This window comes from Drosophila ficusphila, unplaced genomic scaffold (genome assembly GCF_018152265.1).
Source record: "Drosophila ficusphila isolate 14025-0441.05 unplaced genomic scaffold, ASM1815226v1 contig_791, whole genome shotgun sequence".
NCBI lineage: Eukaryota > Metazoa > Arthropoda > Insecta > Diptera > Drosophilidae > Drosophila > Drosophila ficusphila.
This window is the reverse complement of record NW_025064737.1, coordinates 24,293,714-24,312,136: the sequence shown is the minus strand read 5'-3', so window position 1 is coordinate 24,312,136 and position 18,423 is coordinate 24,293,714. Positions and strand designations below refer to the sequence as shown.

The window sequence follows — 18,423 nt, the reverse complement described above, 5'->3', positions numbered from 1 at the left end:
AAAATTCGTTTAAGCAAGAGCGTGTTGCGAAAAAAACGTATTTACTATAAGCACAACAGCACAAGCAGGGTCAAACATAGACCATTCTGCAATACAGTTGGTTATTAATTCGAATAATGTATACCCTTTAGAATATTGAACAAGTTATCTTATAAACAGGGGAAGTATAAATACCTTCTAACTCTTCCCGTTCCAATAAGCAAGGGCTGTTCCATTTAAAATATTTTTATAAACTAAATCAAATGCCAATCCTCCCCTTTTAAAGGGTGCTCGACATACGAGGGTTTGCCTTTCGAGCGTTTCCCACCAACGGGGTGACCAATATTGCCGCAAATATTTATTATTGCGTTTTGCAACTTTGAGGGCAAATATATACACGTTTTTTCCGACTTTCCCTGTTTTGCCGGCGCGCTCCTTTTTTAAGCTTTCGCTCTCTCCGATATTTTTTACCAGCAGGCCAACCTGTATTGTCTTCGGCGACGCGGTCCTTTGTTTATACAGCGCTTTAAAAAAGCAAGCAGGCGGAAAAAGAGCAAAAAAAGCGTGCCCAGAAATGGCCAGCTTCCGCTAGGATGCGTCCGTTGGTTCGCTGGCAGGGTCCTGTCCCCCGAAAGGATCCCGATTCGAGGGCTGGCATATTCGAGATTTGTGTGCGTGTGCGTGTGCTGGCAGGAGCCGAAATCGAGGCAGTCGCCGCCATTTAGTGGCACAAGTAAGCATCGCGAATGGCCTGCTACGCAAACATTGACGTTTCTCAAAGGATTTGCGTGCTGTGGCCATGGCAAAAGGACTCGCAGTCGGCAATCCTGCGAACTGACAAAGTGCAAGGCAAATACGCAACGCTCCACTTCCAATTTCACCTACACACACACACTACCGAATACACACACACACACACACGCACACACACTCGCACATTCAGCCGCGGGCATTCTTCGACATATTTGTGGAGCGACTTGCATAATTTCTGGCCAGGAGTGGCCCATTCGAAAGCTTTGCCAAGATTCCCTGCACAGCAGATTGAATGGGCATCAGTTAGCAGCAGGCAGGCAGCACATCCCGATGCTGGGAGAAGGGAAAAGGGAGAACCAAGGCACATTTCCTACGTTCCTTTTTTCCAGTCGGCCTTAAAATGGTTGACGGCTGTTGTTTTTTCTCGTTAGGGAATGAGCAGGGATGTCTGTGGAGCCAGGGAACCGATTGGCTTAGGATGTTAAATGAAACGAGACTGAGCGGATTACGATTGACCCATCGAGTCGATTTCCATAGACACCTATGCACGAGCCTTTAAACAAGAGTTCCGGCTAATGAACTAAACAAGAATGAAAACGGGTGTTGAGTAAGCCAGCTGCCTGGTTTTCTCTCAGCCACTGGAAATTCTTCTTTAAACTGGGAAGTGAATTGGTAAAGAATCTTAGGAAGGTTTACACTCACAGATGCTCTAGTTTGAGTTGTTCTGTCCGTTCTTCTCCCCCCGAAACATAACTTGCAGATAAATCTAGTTTATGGTTCGGATTAGGGCAGAGACCTATTTGCCCGCATCGGAGGCCCAAACTGAAACTGGGCCCCGTAAACTGGGCCAGTAAACTAACATTTCGGCTGACAGGGCGAGTGCATGTGCGCGACAGTTGAAACGATAATAATTGTCCTGGAATTGCGCTAATAACAGCAGCAGGGATAATTGTTGGCCGGCGACGGCAGAGATACGCGTCGCCCATCGGAATCAGCAGCAACAGTCGGTGGTGTTTTGGCCGCGACAGCAATTAGCCTTTCCCCGGCAAGGGCACACACACGCAATCGCACACACTCATGGCCATAATGATCAGCGCCAAACTGTTGACCCGCAAACACACAAAGTGCCTCCTAGCCATCGCAACTGGCGCATTTAAAATCGAAAGAGAACTGGCGAAACAGCAGCCAAATAAAGGATATCGAGAGTGTAAAGGGAATAAAGTTCAGTTGGCCGACTAAAGCCGCCTTGTCGCGCTTTAAAGTGATGCTTCCTTTTTGGTTTTCAAACCGTTTATTTCCGCAGGCATTTCCATCCCCAACGCACTTGGATGTCTCCCCCTTTCCGCTTTTCCCTTTTCCCTCCTGCAATTTTCTTATAACAACAGCAACCCGTTCGCGGCCCAAGCGGCATTAAATGAAATTACAAAATATTTCTGTTCCCCCTCTGCGACACTCGATTTCGGTTATTCTCGCTCCCCTTTTCGATCTTGGCATTATTTTTGTTATTTCTACGGCCCGAGTACTCACCCACATACATGCAGGACAAAAGCAATTTCAATGCCGGAATCGAAAATTTCTCATTTTCCATTTTCAGCAGCTCGAGTGCAAGTTTTTCAATTTTATGTCGCATCTGCGGTGTGACCACGACTCCGCCTCCGCCTGTGCCTCCGCTTCCAACTCCGATTCCACTGTCTGCTCCTGCCAGAGGGTCTCCAGCCGAAGAGGAGTCCTTTCCAGTAGGCTGGACGCCGGGAGACGGCACTCCGCTGCTGACCACCAGGCGCTCCAGGCCCTGGGAAACGGCGCAAAAAGAGGGATAAATAAATACAATAAGCAACGTATAAAACAGGGAGGGGGAGGTGCGACGGAAGTGGGAGGAACTCATAGAAATAGCAACGCGGCTCTCGATTCGCTTTTGAATTTTTATCATTGCATACTTAAGTGGGTTTTTTCAGTAATGGCCACGCTAATTGAGTGGCAAATTGTTATTGTTATGGGCGCTGTTGTCGCTGCGCGCCATTGCGCTTTCCCCTGCCACTTTCTCTTGGCCGCTGCTGATTCAGAGTCCGATTCCGATGATGCCGCCATCAAAGCAAAAGGCAGCAGAAGCACCAGCAGCAGCAACAATAACAAGGACATCATAGCAGCGGCCGCAGCGAAAGCAACAAAATGGCGCAATTGAATTGCGTGCAAATTTCATAAATTGCTTAAAAAGTCGAATTTAATTTTCGTCCGAACGGAACGCAACGGAACGGACGCCCGGAAGTGCGACGGGCAAAAACAGTTTTTAATTACTTGCCGCTCGGCATACTTGTAAACTGCAATTAAAATCTCAGCTCTATATTAAATGGCGGCAAAATGACGCTCGCCCACGGAGGAATTCTTTTTATGGCGGACACGCAGTGTTTAAACAAAATGCCCGACTCTTTTTCATTACGCTCAATTTGGGAGCGATCCCCCGGCCCGATTCCCTGGCCATGGCCATGTGAGCGCCTCTCGACCGGGCCAATAAACATTCGCTGGGCTGCCTGTTCAGCCCGTCAGTTATGACAGCGGCCGTTGCGGTCCGCCCGCGGAAACCCTTCGCTCTGTTTGGACAGCTCGGTCCGCTCGAACTGCAGCCGGCAGTCGGCAGTCTGCCGTTTTGAAAATTGTCAATCAAAAAACCAATTAAGCGCAACGTTGGCTCCCCGGCTAAGCCGCAGCAGGCAGGGGAGCGTTTGCCCCGGTCGATGGCAGTCAGATTTGGCCGCGAGTCGCCCGACAGCTGGCAAGTGGCTAGACAGGCTGACAGGCATTCAAGTGGCATGCTAAGTCCCTCCTCCCCAGTTCCTCCTTCCCATCAACCAGTTAACTTCGATATACTCACATGCAGAACGCACAGATACAACTCCTCGTCCACGGTCGTCTTCAGGAAGTTGTTGGCCGCAATGATTGTGTTCGACAGCAGATGACACTGCGGCACGAATTTCGATGTCCACTCGATCAGGCTGTAATTGAGCGTCCAGACCAGCTTCGTGTGCTCCGCGCTGAAGGGCAGCGGGCTAAAAGAGGAAAGAGGAGAGGAAATTCCCAGAGATGATTACAAAACGATATACTCTGCACTAGGGCACTGCTGCACGCGGCGTGATTCCATCTAAATTAATTACAAGTCTGACGACCGCAGAATTGCATCCGCCGCTGGCCAATGGCCAAAACAGCCAAAATAGCCAGAGCAGCCCAACAGAACCCCCTCTCCAATTGCTTTTCGCGCGCAAAATTACAAAATAATTAGCTCGGCGAGGGCAGCTCGCTGATTAGTTGCCGCGGTCGTGCCTCCGAAAGCAGGGCCATCCATTGATTTTATAGCCGTAGTCAGAGTAGCCAGATTGGCAAGAGTTGCTGCAGCTGCATCTGCAATTTTCGCTGAGGTTTCGGCTTGGCATACGCTGCGTATGCGCAACAAAAGTTGTTTGCTCTTCAAAGCGCGGAATGGGAGTTGTTACTTTCAAGGTTGCCCAACCCATCCAGAGCTGAAGTTCGGCCGCCGGAAACCCACTTAAACTTGAGAATGAGGTGCAGCATATGAAATTCCATCAAAACCGCGAAACAGGAGGCAGCTGCTCAGCCAATAATTAGAATTTGCTGGCGAGCATAAACAAGCAAATGCAACGCGGCACGAACAACAGCGTGCGCTTGATTCTCCAAAATCTATCGAAGGCAGCCCAAAGTTTCGATGGCCAGGTTCGTCGATGTTCTGCACGTTGTCGAGTTATGGCAACTTCCCCGGTATCCTTTATCGAGAAGGAAAGGAAAGGATGGGGGAGGAGGGATGACTGCTTCCGGCGCAGTCCTTGAAAAGTTTTTGATAACACCCTAAACAGCAAGGTGGAATAAGGAGAAGGAAAGGAGGAGTACACCAGACCACAGAGCCCAGATGCCGATGAGCCGAGGTAACTAATGCGAAATGAGAACTTTTGCCATTAGTGAGTGGATCTGTGGAGCAGATAGAGACACGCCGGGAGCCGCAGGACTCCGGCAGTCTGAGGAGCCCCGCCAAGCCGGGTTGATGAGTTTCGATTCAAGATGGTGCCAGGTACTCGTACTCGCATGGCATTCAGCTTTCGGTTGCCGGCTTTCGGCTTTCGCCCTTGGAACAAGTTCCACTTTCAATTCCATCCAAGGGCCAGAGCAGACTGATAATGGCGAAGGACCGGCTCTTAATTGCGCCGAGTGGTAAATTATGGACAGCAGGTTCCGGGTAACCAGAATCCGTATTCCGTACTCCGTATTTCGTATGCCGGATCCCCCACTCTGACCTTCGATCCCCGCACTCACCTCTCGTCGATGATGCCATGGCGATTGATGTAGCCCACAATTAGGGCTCGCAACAATGCCAGCTCCTCGCTGAGCCTGCCCATTGTCGTGTTGGTCTTGCTGCAGCTCTCCAGCAGGCAGAGCAGCCCCTGCAACGTGGCGATGCGGATGAAGCAGTGCGTGCTCTTCAAGTAGATGTTGCCAATCAAGGAGCACAGGACCTGCAGCTCTCCCAGGCTGGGGATGAGCAGGGCTTGGCTGCGGCACAGTAAGTAGATTATGTGCTGCGGAGAACGGAAAGCAATAGCATTAAAAACAACAGAAAGGGATAATGCACTGTCAAAAAATTATATTTATCTATATACTAAATAATAATCAAGTAAGCAAAGAAGTCAACTTATGACCACAAAATACATGCTAATACTTTTAATATTGGGTAACATTTTAACCAAAATTTATATGCACATTGCATGTGTTCAATTAGAGAGTTTCAGCTTTCCTACCTGATGGGAAATCGTGTCGTCCATGGCCACCTGCTCCTGCAGCTTGAGGCAGCGCTCCCTGATCCACTTGACGTGGTCGCGGCTCTCGCAAATCTCGCAGAACTTCACCAAATTGGGCAGCACCAGGATGTGGTTGAGCTGTCGGGCGAAAGAGTGAAATTTGGCAAGAGTTATGGCAAGCTGCAGCTGCAAATTAAATCACTGCCAAGCCGCGGCCCAAATGGCCAACTGCACAACAGCACAACAGCACAACTGCTCTGTAATGTCCGCCGAGCGCTGAGCGGCTTGCATAATCGAATTAAAACCCATCGAATGTGCGGCACGCGATGTGCGAGTGCCATTGCTGGCAATGCACAGGACGTGACTGCCGCGGGATTTTGACAGGAGCTCAGGCAATGGCAGTGGCAGATTCAGGAGCAATGGTGCTGTGGGGCAGTGGAGCAGGACCTACCTCGATCATCTGCTGCAGTACGTCAAAGACCAGCTGCGTGCTGCTGCGAAAGTCAATTCCCGACAGCTGCGTAAAATGGCGATAGTTGCGCATTGCCATGTCGGGCACATCCGACGCATCGCCGGACTGCTTAATGTCCGCCGTGGAGTCCTGTTCCCCGCCCCCGCCGGATAAGGCCCCCGTTCCCGTTCCCGCTCCCGTGGCCTGGGCCTCCATTTGGGCCCAGCTGAAATTGAGATCGTACTGATTGGCCGCAAAGGTGCGTGTGCCAATCACATTGTCGTGGGCCAACTCCCTCTCCAGATTGGGATGGTAGAACACATTGTTCGCGTCCACCAGGAGCTGCACCTTGTGGAGTTTCTTCAAGCTGCAAAGGTTGTTTATAAAATAAAGCATACACTACAAGCTGATAAATCTGTTTGTTGTAGGGAGTCCCGAACCTAATTGCCAACTCCTATCGATTTAATAGCGCATACGCACTGTTGACCGAGCAGCTGGAGTGGCAGGCAAAAACTATTTGCTTGTAATTAAAAACTAATTTATAAAGTCAACATCGGGCGACAGGGATTTGTCAGAGTTTCGTGTTACCCAGAAAGGCCAACAGCCATTGCTGGTCAGCTAATACGGAAAATATGTGTGTCGGCAAATTTCCTAGGGGTTGTCAACAGACTTTTTGATATTTCAGCTTGGGAGCTTCCCTCCCTTTTTTTTTTGGCTCTTCGTTCCAGGCAATTGAATCGCGTCGACGGGAGACATGAAAAAGAGTTCGGCACTCGTTAACTTTTAAAATTATTTTCATAATTCATGTGCTCACGTCACGCCAAACGAGTATGCGAGCATATGAGTACTATATGCAATATTCGTGGTCCCACCGACAAAGACTTTTTGTCGCTTTTAATTAAAAGCGCAGACATTGTAAAAGCATCCGAAAACTTGTTTACCAAATTGTTTTTGGCCGCTCCCATGTTAACAAATTAGTTGTGCATTTAAAGTTGAAGGATTTTTTCGCAACGGGGGAGCGCTATGGTATAGTATGGCATAATGTGTGCCCGAGCCGAATCGGGATATGCCCGCTCATTCACAGACTCAACTTTTGCCGTTCGCTCGCATTTAATTTGTACTTTTTGCCATTTACACATTAAAAACTTTTGCCACCGCTCTGTGAATTTTAATTTTCATAAATTTCCACCCAACGGACGGATGGACAGAGGGACCGAACCGAGAACCGAGAACGGAGAACCGAGTAGCGACAACCATCGAGGAGGAGGAACAAGTGAAACAACTCACCTAATGCTGTCACAAGTGATGCGCTGCCAGCGAGTCGTGTGATGGAACTGTCCGCCGGCCTGGCCCACAATGGGAAAAGTTTTGTACGTCATTAAAAGTTCGAGGATGGCCTGCAGGCAGACCTGCTTGATCTGGAACTGCTCCTGCTGATCGACCATGTGCTCGTCGTACAGCCGGTTGATCAGCAGCAGGCTGGTCATGAAGTACTCCTCGAACTGCTGCCGCGTTGTGAACCCGAAGATGGAGAGCCTGGAATCGAGAATCCGGAGTGGCGATGAGTGTCAATTTAATTACATCCAGCAAAAGCAGTAGCATCCGCTTCAGTTTCAGCTTCAGCAGAAGCATCCACATCAGCATCCACATCCAGCTGCCGTTCGTGTGTGTAAGTAATTAATTGGAAATTGAAAATTGAAATTTGTGCATAAAATGTTTTCAGCCAATGCTTGAAATTTTAATTCAATTAGTGCTGGCCTCTTCAAATATTTAAAATATGCAATATACATGCTAGCATATACACACATGTATATATATTTATACATATTTAGGGAGTGTAGTTAAATGTGAGCAGGCCTGAAATGTCAATTAGTCATCGATTACTCCAGGCATTCGTCGGTGGAGCGGAGCTCCATCCATTCGAGCGGAGCTCGGGGATGCGATGCTGTTGTGCATCGTGGTGGTTTCTGTGCAATTAGCAACAATGTTGCTCCAGCAAAGGCATCCTCATCCTCATCCTGATCCGCATCCGCATCCTGGCATGACGTGCCTTTTGTTAGCAGCCATCTGCAACACGCACACATGCATTTATCTCACTTTGCTGCTCATAATTTGTTTATATCGCTCGCTGCCTCGACGGCGGCTCTTCCTGCTCTGCGCTGTCTTTCATCTGGCTCAGGGTCCCTTTTACTCCATCCTCTACTCCACACCGTACTCCGCACTCCTGCGAGGCTGATCCTGCGCAGAGTTCCATCTAATAGAGTTGTTGATGTTCCGCTCCGCAAGCCCTTTGGGGATTTTGTCGTTATCGTCCTCGCAGCTTTCCTCGCTGGCTGCTGAGCTGCTCCCCGACCGATGTGGTTTTGATGTTTGTGCTCTTGTCGGTTGGCCATCATCCAGAACAGCCAAACCAGGCAAAGGAGTCAGGCAGAAGTGCGAGTGCAAGTATGCATGCTTTCCGGGGGAGAAAGTCAAGTTTTAGGCCCCGCACAACCACCGTGGAGACCACGGCCACAGACATCTAGCCGTGTACAATTATTCCGCCCAATTCCTGGCTGATGACGATTCAGCTTTCAGCTTTTGGCTTTTCGGGGGTTCAGCTTTCGGCTGACAGCGTAATGATGACGACTGCCATCGAAACAATGGGCCAGCAAAAGCAATAGCAATGGCATCAGCAATAGCAGTTGGAGTAGCAGTAGCAGCAGCAGCAGCAGCAGCAACAGGAACGGCGGCTTGGGGAGCCTGTCAAGTGACAAGGACGAGGCAAACAAGCCAAGGACAATGACGATGACGATGACAATGAAGTCTTACGGCCGCACTCTAGCATACGTACTTTACACACACACGAGTGTCGCTGTGTGTGTTTGGATTTGTGCTTGTGTTTGCAATAGAACAACAGGATGTTGATGTTTCCAGTTGCGGTTTAGCCGTCGTCGTTGCCGTCCTCATCATCGCTCCATGTAGCTGCCATGCGCTCGTCAACGCTGTCAGGGCATTGTCAGCAACTTTGTTGTTGCTACCGCTCTGGTTGTTGTCGCCGGACACGATGACAACGACAGGAGCAACACCAACACACCCACACAGCCACCAAGGAACACAGTAATACAGCAACACAACAACACACCAACAGGCGGGACAATGCAACTGGCCAGTTGATAAGGGGAGCGACAGTTGGCCAAGAGGACAATGGCGCCTACGAGCCAGGTGACGGACTCGAAGCCCCACTGGTTTTCGTTTAAGGTGTGACCCGTAAGATTGCCGAATTTAATTAGCAGGAGGCGGTTTCGAACTCCCTAATTAAGGCTTTACTGTCAAGGAGGTAAGCTTAAAGGTGATAATAAGTGCATTGCAGGGTACTAGATTATAAAACCCCTATTTACTGTTAAGGAATTAATAATATAACTTAATAGAAAGTGAGTTTATCAAGAAGAAGGTATCAATTTTAAGGATTAATTCAGGCTGCTCCACTGAATGCTTATCCAGCATGCAACTATTGTTTGAATTAAATAGACAATAAAGTTATTACAGCACTTCGAACCGTATTAATATCCCTTAGTATCAATGGTGCTTTAAACCAGTTACTTCCTTCGGATTTAAAGAACTGCCAATCTTCACCCTTCGACTCCCGTTCTCAACTCACCTCTTGACAAATTGACGCAGCACATCCACATCGCTCAGGCAGTCCACGGGAATGGTCGGCAGCTTGCCGCCGGCCTGGGCCTGTTGCTCCTTCAAAGGCTGCTCCTCCGGCCGGAGGATGAGCTCGTGCGGAGTGACCGCGTAGGCATAAAACTGGTGCGTGCGCAGCAGCGAGATGCCGATGGAGGCCACCAGCGACTGCAAAAGAGGAGGAGGAAGAAGGGTAAATGGTAAAGTGCCGCTGGATAGGACTGACAAATGACCGGCCGAGTGTCACTTACCAGTGGCACTTGGAGCCGCGCCAACTCCTGCCCGGCGAACTGCAGCCGGGCATCCCCAGCCTCGCCTGCCAGGACCCTTCCGCTCTCGAGGGACTCGATTTCAATTTGGGTTTCAATCAATTTGGCCAGGAAAACCGCCTGCGGCGCCGCTCCCTTGGCCTTGCTCCCTTCCTGGCGGTGGCGTCGGTGGAAAATGCTGTCCTGCAGGACGCACCGGGCCACCGAGTCGAGCAGCTCGAGCAGCTGGCAGCGCAGGGTGGGCTCACCACTGGCATTCAGCTCACGCCAGACGCGCGGCTGCTGCAGGAGCGCGTCCACGGTGGCCAGCAGAGTGCCCAGGGCGTCCTGCTCCGCCTCCTGTGCATTTACTATATCCAGAATCCCTTTGGCCGCCTCGGTTAGCCAGCCCAAGTAGGCCAGCCACTGCGGCAGGTGCTCGGGGCGCAGGAGCTGCTCGGCCACGAACTTCTCCACCAGCCGGGCGTCGATGTAGACGAGTGCTGTTCGCTCCACATTCCTGGTGCAGGCCATCAGCGTGGCCACCGCCCGCGCCACGTCCAGTTCCTCTTGGCTGGGAGCTGCTGTCTGGTGGGTGGCCTGCACGCAGGAGGAGACCTTCGCCAGGAGCAGGGAGGAGGACACACGCGCCAGCGGCGGCGGCTGCATGTAGTTGATGTGCGGGGCATGTTGGATGCACTTCTGCCGGAAGGAGGTGAGCATGGCATCCAGGGATCCCGCGATGGCGTGGCGCAGCAGCCTGGCCTCCTGCTCGGGGCCCAGGCTCCGCAGCAGGCGCTGCAGCTTCGGCTCCGACTGGATCTCCAGGAGGAGGAGCATTAGCTGCCTCTGCTGCTGCGGGGCATCCGGGTGCTGGGTGGCGAACTTGATTAGCTGCGTGGCCAATACAGAGGGAGGGGTAACCACCCGAGGAGGAGGAAAAAGGGAAAAGGGGAGGAAAAGAACAACAAATTAGCTGTGGCAGTGCCATAATGGCCGAGTGCTCGTCCCACTCACCTGCGCAAAGAGCCAGCTCTCATCAATTATGCGCGACGGCGTTGCAGTCTCATTGTCCTGGCGGCACTCGAGGTCCTTCAGTCTGCGATGCGGAGCAATGAAACATAAATAAAAGCATCGAGGATAATGAGAGTCTGCTGATCCGAACAGGGAGTACTCTTCGGTGGCTCTGAGTGGTTTACTTGCTTGGCGGGGGAAGGGAAACCACTTACAGCAGGGTGGGACGTATTGTGTTTTATAAATTGTGGGGGGAAGTCTTACAATATTTTCATGTCACATTAAGGTGACACAACATCGCAAAGAAAAAGCTCAGCATTAGGAAACTATTTAAAATTCTGTTAATTGGGAATCAATAATTATGGTAAGGAAAATAAATTCAGTTAATTGGAAATCAATAATTATAGTAAGGAAAATAATTATTTAAACATATTCAGCAAATGTGGTTCCTATAATTTCATTGCAAAAGAACCACCCCAACAACTAACATTCGCATAAAGTGAATGCAAATCTGCACTCCTTCCGAAGAGTAATTGCCAAGGATCTACTCACAGCAGGGTGCGCAGGGCGTCCTGGTCCTCACCGCCGGCGAGGTCCCCTTCGACCAGCCGCTCGTAGATGACGCTCCTGGCCGCCGGACCGCTCTGGGCACTCAGGCGGCGGGCCATCCGCTCGACGGGCAGCTGCAGCGAGCGCTCTCCCTCGTGCAGCTGGTGGAGGCGACTAAGGAGCTGGAGGGCCTGCAGGGTGGCGTCCGCATCCCCGGCGGCGTCTCCGGAGGCGCCCTGCTCGGCGGGCTCACAAAGCCGTCCCAAGAGCCGAAGGACGATGCGAATGGATGGCTGTGGGGACAAAGATGGGGGAGGGGAGAAGAAAGGGGCTGATGAGGGAGGCGCTTTGTTATGCAAAAGTCATCGCAACTTACCCTGCTCAATCGGTGGGCGCTCCGCAGCAGGGCCACCTGCAGTAATGAGCCGCACTCGGGACGCTCTTGGCATAGTTCGCAAAGGAATTCCAAGTGGTCAGCAATTAGGAAATTCAGATACCTGCCGTCGAACAGGCGGCGCACTTGTTGCGCACTCCAATCGTAGCCCTGCAATTAGTGGACAATTGTGATTTGGTCGGGTTCACCGGGAATTATAAGCGATTGGAAAGCGGATGGGAGGATGGGGGAGCCATTAGCCAACAAGTGGCGCATGTTCGAGTGGCAATCATTTAAATTATGCCCGCCAATGAACAGTGCTTAAAGTAAGCCAACCGTTTAAAGGCTCACTCCCGTCGGCGGGACTCTGAACCGAAAGCCGAAACCGAAAACCCGGTGCGGTGAACCGCAAAATTGCGAGCGCGACAACTGTCAGCTGGAAAAATTCGCATTGTCGTTTATGGTTTGGATATTCAGGGGGGAACGCGGCGGTTCTGAAGGCCCAACAATCGCTGTCGTCTGCCAAACTCAAATTAAACTAATGTGTCTGATTCGCCATGACTGCGCTGCCCTCCTTTGCTTGGTTACACTGCAAGAACTAAAGCACTAATTACAAAGACTGTGGTCAGTTCTGGAGTTCATATAGATATGGCTGAATAATGAGATGCATTTAAGGACATTCGGAATTTTCAATAAGTACTGAATGGGTTAAGAAAAGTAGTGCATCATTCAAACGGCATTTAAATTACCTTTCCATTGATGCCAAAAATTAAGCGGAGCAAGATCAAGTTTCGAGTATATTTCACTTTTATTTTGTGAAATTACTTTTGACCACCCCTGTATATCTTTGCAGTGTACGAAACCGAAAATAATATTCCTGACCACTTTTGGAGAATTTTAAATTTCTTTTGAATAAATAATTACCCAATCTGAAATGACCACAAAATGTTGTAAGCCCAGTTTTCCCCCAGTTCACTTACCACATTGGTGCGACAAACTTCGCGGAGCACCGCCCGCTGCAAGTTACTCCTCAGCGGCAGCTGGGCGGCCTGTTCCAGGAGGGTGGCAGGCTCCTCCAGCCGCATGGCCAGCAGCAGTCGCAGGGAGGCCAGCAGCACGGCGTCCAGTGGGCCGGATCCGCCCTGGCCGGCGGCACTCAGCAGCAGCAGGCCGTGGAACTTGCAGAGGAACTCGGACTCGGCCAGGACCAAACGGAACACCGACTGGAGGGCGTCCTTGTGCCGCGAGCGACAGCAGACGTTCTGCAGGGCGTCGACGAACCGCGCGGCCAACTGAGCGTAGGCGTGGCTGGGAATCGAGCTGGAGTCCTGGCCCAGCAGGACGTCGAGGCAGGCGAGCAGCTTCTCGGAGAGAACTTTGGCGAAGTAGTTAATCTCGCTGATGGTCGAGCGGGAGGCGGAGGAGGCGGAAGCGGCCGCCCGGGCAGCTGCGGCCGCCGAGGAGGTGGAGGGCTCCTCGTCCTTCCAGAGAGGAGCAGCGGAGGCGGAGGGCAGGAGGGGAGTGCAGACGCCGCTCGGCTGTTGGATTGTTCTTCAAATAAAGTTTTATGTGATTCACCAGATAAATCTCCTCGGTCTTCAGGATCACGTTGGCCAGCACGACCGTGGCCAGGGCCAAATCACCAAAGTTGCCGACGCCCTGCAACGAAAGTGGGGAGAGAAAGGGGAGAAAGACGTTAGTTCGCTGGCTGATGACTCCTTTCGTTGCTGACCGCCAGTGCAGTAAAGTGTGAAAGTTTGCATAAATTTGTGTGACAAAGTTGCCAGTGCCAACATCAACATATTTTCCGGCAGTAATTAGAGTGGATCCTCCCCGCTTTCCTTCAGCCTCTGCGTTTGCCACATGTGGCGAGTGCAATTCCATTTGCTGCGGTGCACATTTTAAATAAGCTTTTTTCCGAACGCCTCGCGTGCCTCCTCGAGTAAATGTTTACACGCAGAATGTTGTTTAAGTTGCGGTGCAATTTCAATTTCAATTAAAACGCTGCTGCCATAAAACTAGTCACCTGCCTCCCATAAATAAGGGAGGATGGTGATGGGGGCTTGGTGTGTTAATTACTCATCCCACTTGAGCGGCGACGAGTGCATAAAACCCTCTAAACTTTCCCAACCAACTCATCTCTCCTGCATGTCAAAATTAAATAAACGATAATTAGTTAAAGTTTTTAAGCCGTGCGCATAACTTACAAGTTAAATGAAGTTGAATTGCCGGTGGCAGTAAAGTGTCAGGTCGCCATTAATACGAGCGATTTGGGGGGATGGCAGTTGGGTGCCCAGTTGGGTGGGTGGCCAGTGGCCAAGGGCGTTAGACAGGTGGATGCAGCCGGGGTCAAGTTGGGTCTTCACGTGCAATTGACTGCCTACTGCGACAAGCACTCCACCCTACTCAACTCGACTCGAGTGAGGCCACCGGCCCCCGAGAAGCGACACACACTCGCTAGTGAGACTGTGTAATTAAGTTGGTTTAACTGTAGCATAACGGTTGACTGGTCTATCTGGGGGCGGGATGGCAGGGGGCGTGGCCCTGCCCCGGAGGCAGCAGCAGCAGCAGGAGGAGTACGAGCTATGTACATACATGTGAGGCAACTCCTGCCCGACAGTTAATGCATGTGTAGCTTAAATGCGCATTAATAGTTGAAAATGTGCGGCGTTGAAGCGTAGGTATTAAAAATGTCACGTATACGACATGTGCCACATTAACTACAGCGCCACATGGATCAGCAACAGCTACAGCAACAGCAGTGGCAACAACAACAACTGTAGTAAAAAGCAAAAACAGCAAGGCGAAATAAAAAATTGCCCTGTAACTGCAACTAAGTGCATTCGTGTGTATGGAAATGCAGAGGGTTGAATGGACGGACGGACGGACGGACGGCCAATGACAAATCGTTGATGAGCTTCGATGGTGGCAGAGGCCCTACAGGTGTTTTTGCCACCTTTCGAGTTGCCTTGGCTTTCGATACTTTACACAAAACTCATTCGGCACTGACTCCGAACGAATGCAAACTGATGAAATCGCCTGTCATCTTGAAGCCAAAGCATCTGTCGCCCGGCAATTCGAGCTCAATCGAGTTCAATTTATGCAATTGCTGGCGTCGAAACTAAGTACCAGTTAAGTCGCACGGCCGACGTTGCCAAACTGAGAGCGTTGTAATTTGTGGCATTACTTCAATTATATTATTAAGTGGATGCCTGGCACGCCCGATGACACCTACTCAGGACTCAGGACTCAGGACATTCATATGTCATTTGCATTGGCAGCCTGCCAAACCGGCGGCTGATAGACAGCTTTATGTTCATTTGCATGTCGGCTGTGTTTTAAGTTCCGTCTGCATTCATAAATATTACAAATTGCCCGACGCCTCGAAGTGAGTGTGTGCGGCATGGCATGTATATTTAAGCAGGCAGCTCGCATATTTATGAGTTCGATCTGCCGGAGCGGAGACTCACTGCCTCCATGCCCTGCGTAATTGAAGTCCCGATGGGCAGCTCTGAATTGGCTGACTGGCTGAGCAACTGAGTAACTGAGCAACGGAGTGGCTTGCCAGGTTTTAGGCCCTGCATCCTGCATATTTAACCCACCTGCTCGACGAACAGCTGCAGCAGCTGCAGGAATCCCTTGCTGTCGGCCAGCACGTGGTTGCCGTTGTTGCGGAAGCAGCTCTCCAGCAGCCGCAGGTCTCCGGCGGAGTGGAGGCGCCACTGGTTGGAGGCCAGGCCGCGGCACAGCGTTCCGTAGACGGCGTCCGCGTCCTGGGCACTGCGGTAGGGAGGCGTGTCCAGCTCCTGCACACTCCGCTCGAAGAGGAGGAGGAGGGCCAGGACCTGTTGACTCGGCCGCGCCTCGATGAACTTCTCCAGCATCCCCAGGACCACCTCCCGCTGGGTGTCCAGTTCGCGACGCTGCGCCAGCAAGGCCTCTCTGGTTTCCGGTGTGGGAGCCGCGCTCAGAGGACTCTGGCACGCCGTTCTTCCCGAGCCATGCTCCTCCGTGTCCAGTGCCTCCTCCAGCTGGCTGTGCATGAAGAAGAGCTCGTAGCTGAGGGTCTTTAAAGCCAGCAGGGCCACCTCGCGAACGGACCCGTTGGCCAGCAGGTTGTTGGTGATGCTGATGATCTTGGGGATGGTGATCAACTGCCGGACGCTCTTGTGGGTCAGCTGCACCAGGAACCGCAGCATGGGTGGCACAATTATAAAGGCGTTTCTGAAAGAGCAATTTGAAATTAAACGAGCAATTGTAATTGAGGGGAGATAACAAAGATACTGTTCAGACTCATACAAATATTGCCTATATAAACCAAACTCAAGAAAGAATAAAATCAGTTTCCTACAAAAAACTCAACCCTGTAAGTGTTTTCTTATTGGGAGCCTTACAGATACTATTATATCATTATCTATATGCTTATGGCTTACCTATCAATTCCACTCTCGATCAGATCCATGGTGCTCAGTATCTGGTCGAATATCACGTTCTTGGAGTCCAGAATGCTGTAGGTTACATTGAGTTCCAGCAGCTGGGAAAGTAGTTGCAAAATGGGCGCCTGAACCAGCGCATTGGATTTCATGAAGAGCTGAAAGCGGAGAAAGAGGGATTGAGGTATATAGTGTGTTACATGCGGGAATGCTAGCACAAATTCTGCCATTAATAAAATATCAATGGCTGCACTTTGAACCAGCCAACACACTCACATGCGGGGCAGATTAAGGACTGCTCCCCAGGACGTTCGCTATTCGTGTCTGTGCATTTTTAATCAAACAAATTGGCTACAACTAAAATTAATTAGCCATCGCTGGCCAACGTAACGTTGTTACACTTGCGAAAAAGTGGAAATAATTATGGAATATTCTAGTAAAAGGTATGAATTACTATTCAATATGTATTTCAATTTCATATGTAATTCAGCTTTCAATTTATATTGATTTAATGGCATGAATGGGTTCCTATTCAGCTTTACCCTCTCTTTACTTCTGCTTCAAACTACTTGTATATTTCTTGGAGTGTACTCACCGTCAGACAGTATATGACCAGTGGTTCGAATAGCTTTATAAGCCGGACGCAGTCGCCCGTCGGCGGAGAGGCCGGCTGGAGGCCCTGGACAAAGAGCATGCCCATCGCCTGGAGCGGGGCGTCAGTATCAGTATCAATTGGCTGGCGGTGGGCTGCTCCGGCTGCTCCTGCCCCGCGGAGAGCCTCCTCGGGTTTTGAATTTATTGTTGGCAACGGTGCTGAGCCGGCGCCGTGACCCCTGCCCTTGGCCGCGAAGAAGGGACGGATGAAGGAGGCATGGTGACCAACTCCACCGCTGGTTGGCGTTGGCTGCAGCCGCACTTGGCTGGCATAATTTTGGGCGAATAAATATTTCAGCAGTTGCCGCAGACATGCAACGCACTCGGCGGGCGCATAATTTATGAGCTTGGTCAGATAGTGGAGCACTTCTTCGATTAGTTTGAGCTCCGGGGGCGAGCCACTGTCCATGGCCTCCAGGCAGAGGCTCAGTGCGTTGAGGCAGGTTTTGAGGAGACAAATTAATAAGCTGCCCGCCTCGTGATTTATGGTTATCTGGGGAGGCGGAATAAAGAGTTACCCAGTTAGATCCTGTGGCTGATGGGTGGCTGGGGGGCCCTAATGCAACCCGCACATTAAGTCACTCGGCGCGAGAAGTTTTCTGTTTGAGCTGCGAGTGGCAAAAGTGGCAAAAGTCAAGTGAGGATGCTACGTTGCCTGCATTTCGTCGCGGGTTGAATTTTTACAACTCATTGCCGTTGCATATAAAACGGCGCATTGCGCTCTACGTGCAACGCAGGCGGGCGAGGGCAACTCCATCTCGTAGCTTGAGTCCTCAGTCCTGAATCCCGAATGCTGCGAAATCTCAGTGCACGTGCTGTGCAACTTTTGCCATTTCGGCGCCACCAGCGACTTAATGGCGGTTGCTCGCTCGAGTCCGCGAATCTGCGAATCTGCGACTCCGGGAATCCGTGGCTTGACTTACCTTGTAGCTGTCATTAGCACCTCTTAAAACGTTGTAAAGTTTCATGTAAACGTAATCGCCGGCAAAGTAACCCATCGCCTGTGGGGATCCGGCTGGCGGTTCGCGGGCGAAGAGCTCGCTCTTGGCGGGCTTCGAGCTCCCGTGGTGGGATCCAGTGGGCGGGCGCTGGTTGGTGGCCAGGTGGAAGTAGACGTTCAGCATCTTGACGCTGTGGCGCAGCAGAAAGTCCAGGTGAGGGCCACTTGGTTCGCCGGAGGAGAGCAGGGCACCTGGAGTGACGGAGTGACGGATGAAGGGCGGTGGCGGTGGCTTATTAATGGCAAATTAAGTGATCCCGCCCGGCTAATTGTGTTAAAATGCAAACGAGCCCTCAACATTATACAAATGCGGCGTAATTGCAGCTCACCGAATGAAAAACGCATTAATGGATTTGCAATTGAAAAATGCCTGATTCAATGGGATTGCCATGGCGATATGCGGATGCGGATATGCGGATGCGGGCGAAGGCCGAAAAGGCGGAAAAATAATGCGAAATTAAAACAAAAATTGCATAGGTAACGAGCGGAAAACGCTTCAAA

At 51.0% G+C, this 18,423-nt stretch overlaps 1 protein-coding gene across 1 annotated transcript in view; it reads right to left on the bottom strand.

Moving 5' to 3' along the window:
• Positions 1–18,423, bottom strand: part of LOC108102290 — a 38,803-nt gene that overhangs the window by 3,115 nt on the left and 17,265 nt on the right. Inside the window, 17 exon segments of the mRNA XM_017207043.1 lie at positions 2,260–2,524; positions 3,602–3,776; positions 5,050–5,312; positions 5,532–5,669; positions 5,983–6,349; positions 7,270–7,518; positions 9,623–9,819; positions 9,903–10,793; positions 10,917–10,998; positions 11,466–11,755; positions 11,839–12,006; positions 12,816–13,352; positions 13,354–13,494; positions 15,438–16,059; positions 16,269–16,426; positions 16,864–17,415; positions 17,846–18,114. Of these exon segments, the coding sequence (XP_017062532.1) occupies positions 2,260–2,524; positions 3,602–3,776; positions 5,050–5,312; positions 5,532–5,669; positions 5,983–6,349; positions 7,270–7,518; positions 9,623–9,819; positions 9,903–10,793; positions 10,917–10,998; positions 11,466–11,755; positions 11,839–12,006; positions 12,816–13,352; positions 13,354–13,494; positions 15,438–16,059; positions 16,269–16,426; positions 16,864–17,415; positions 17,846–18,114 (5,364 nt within the window).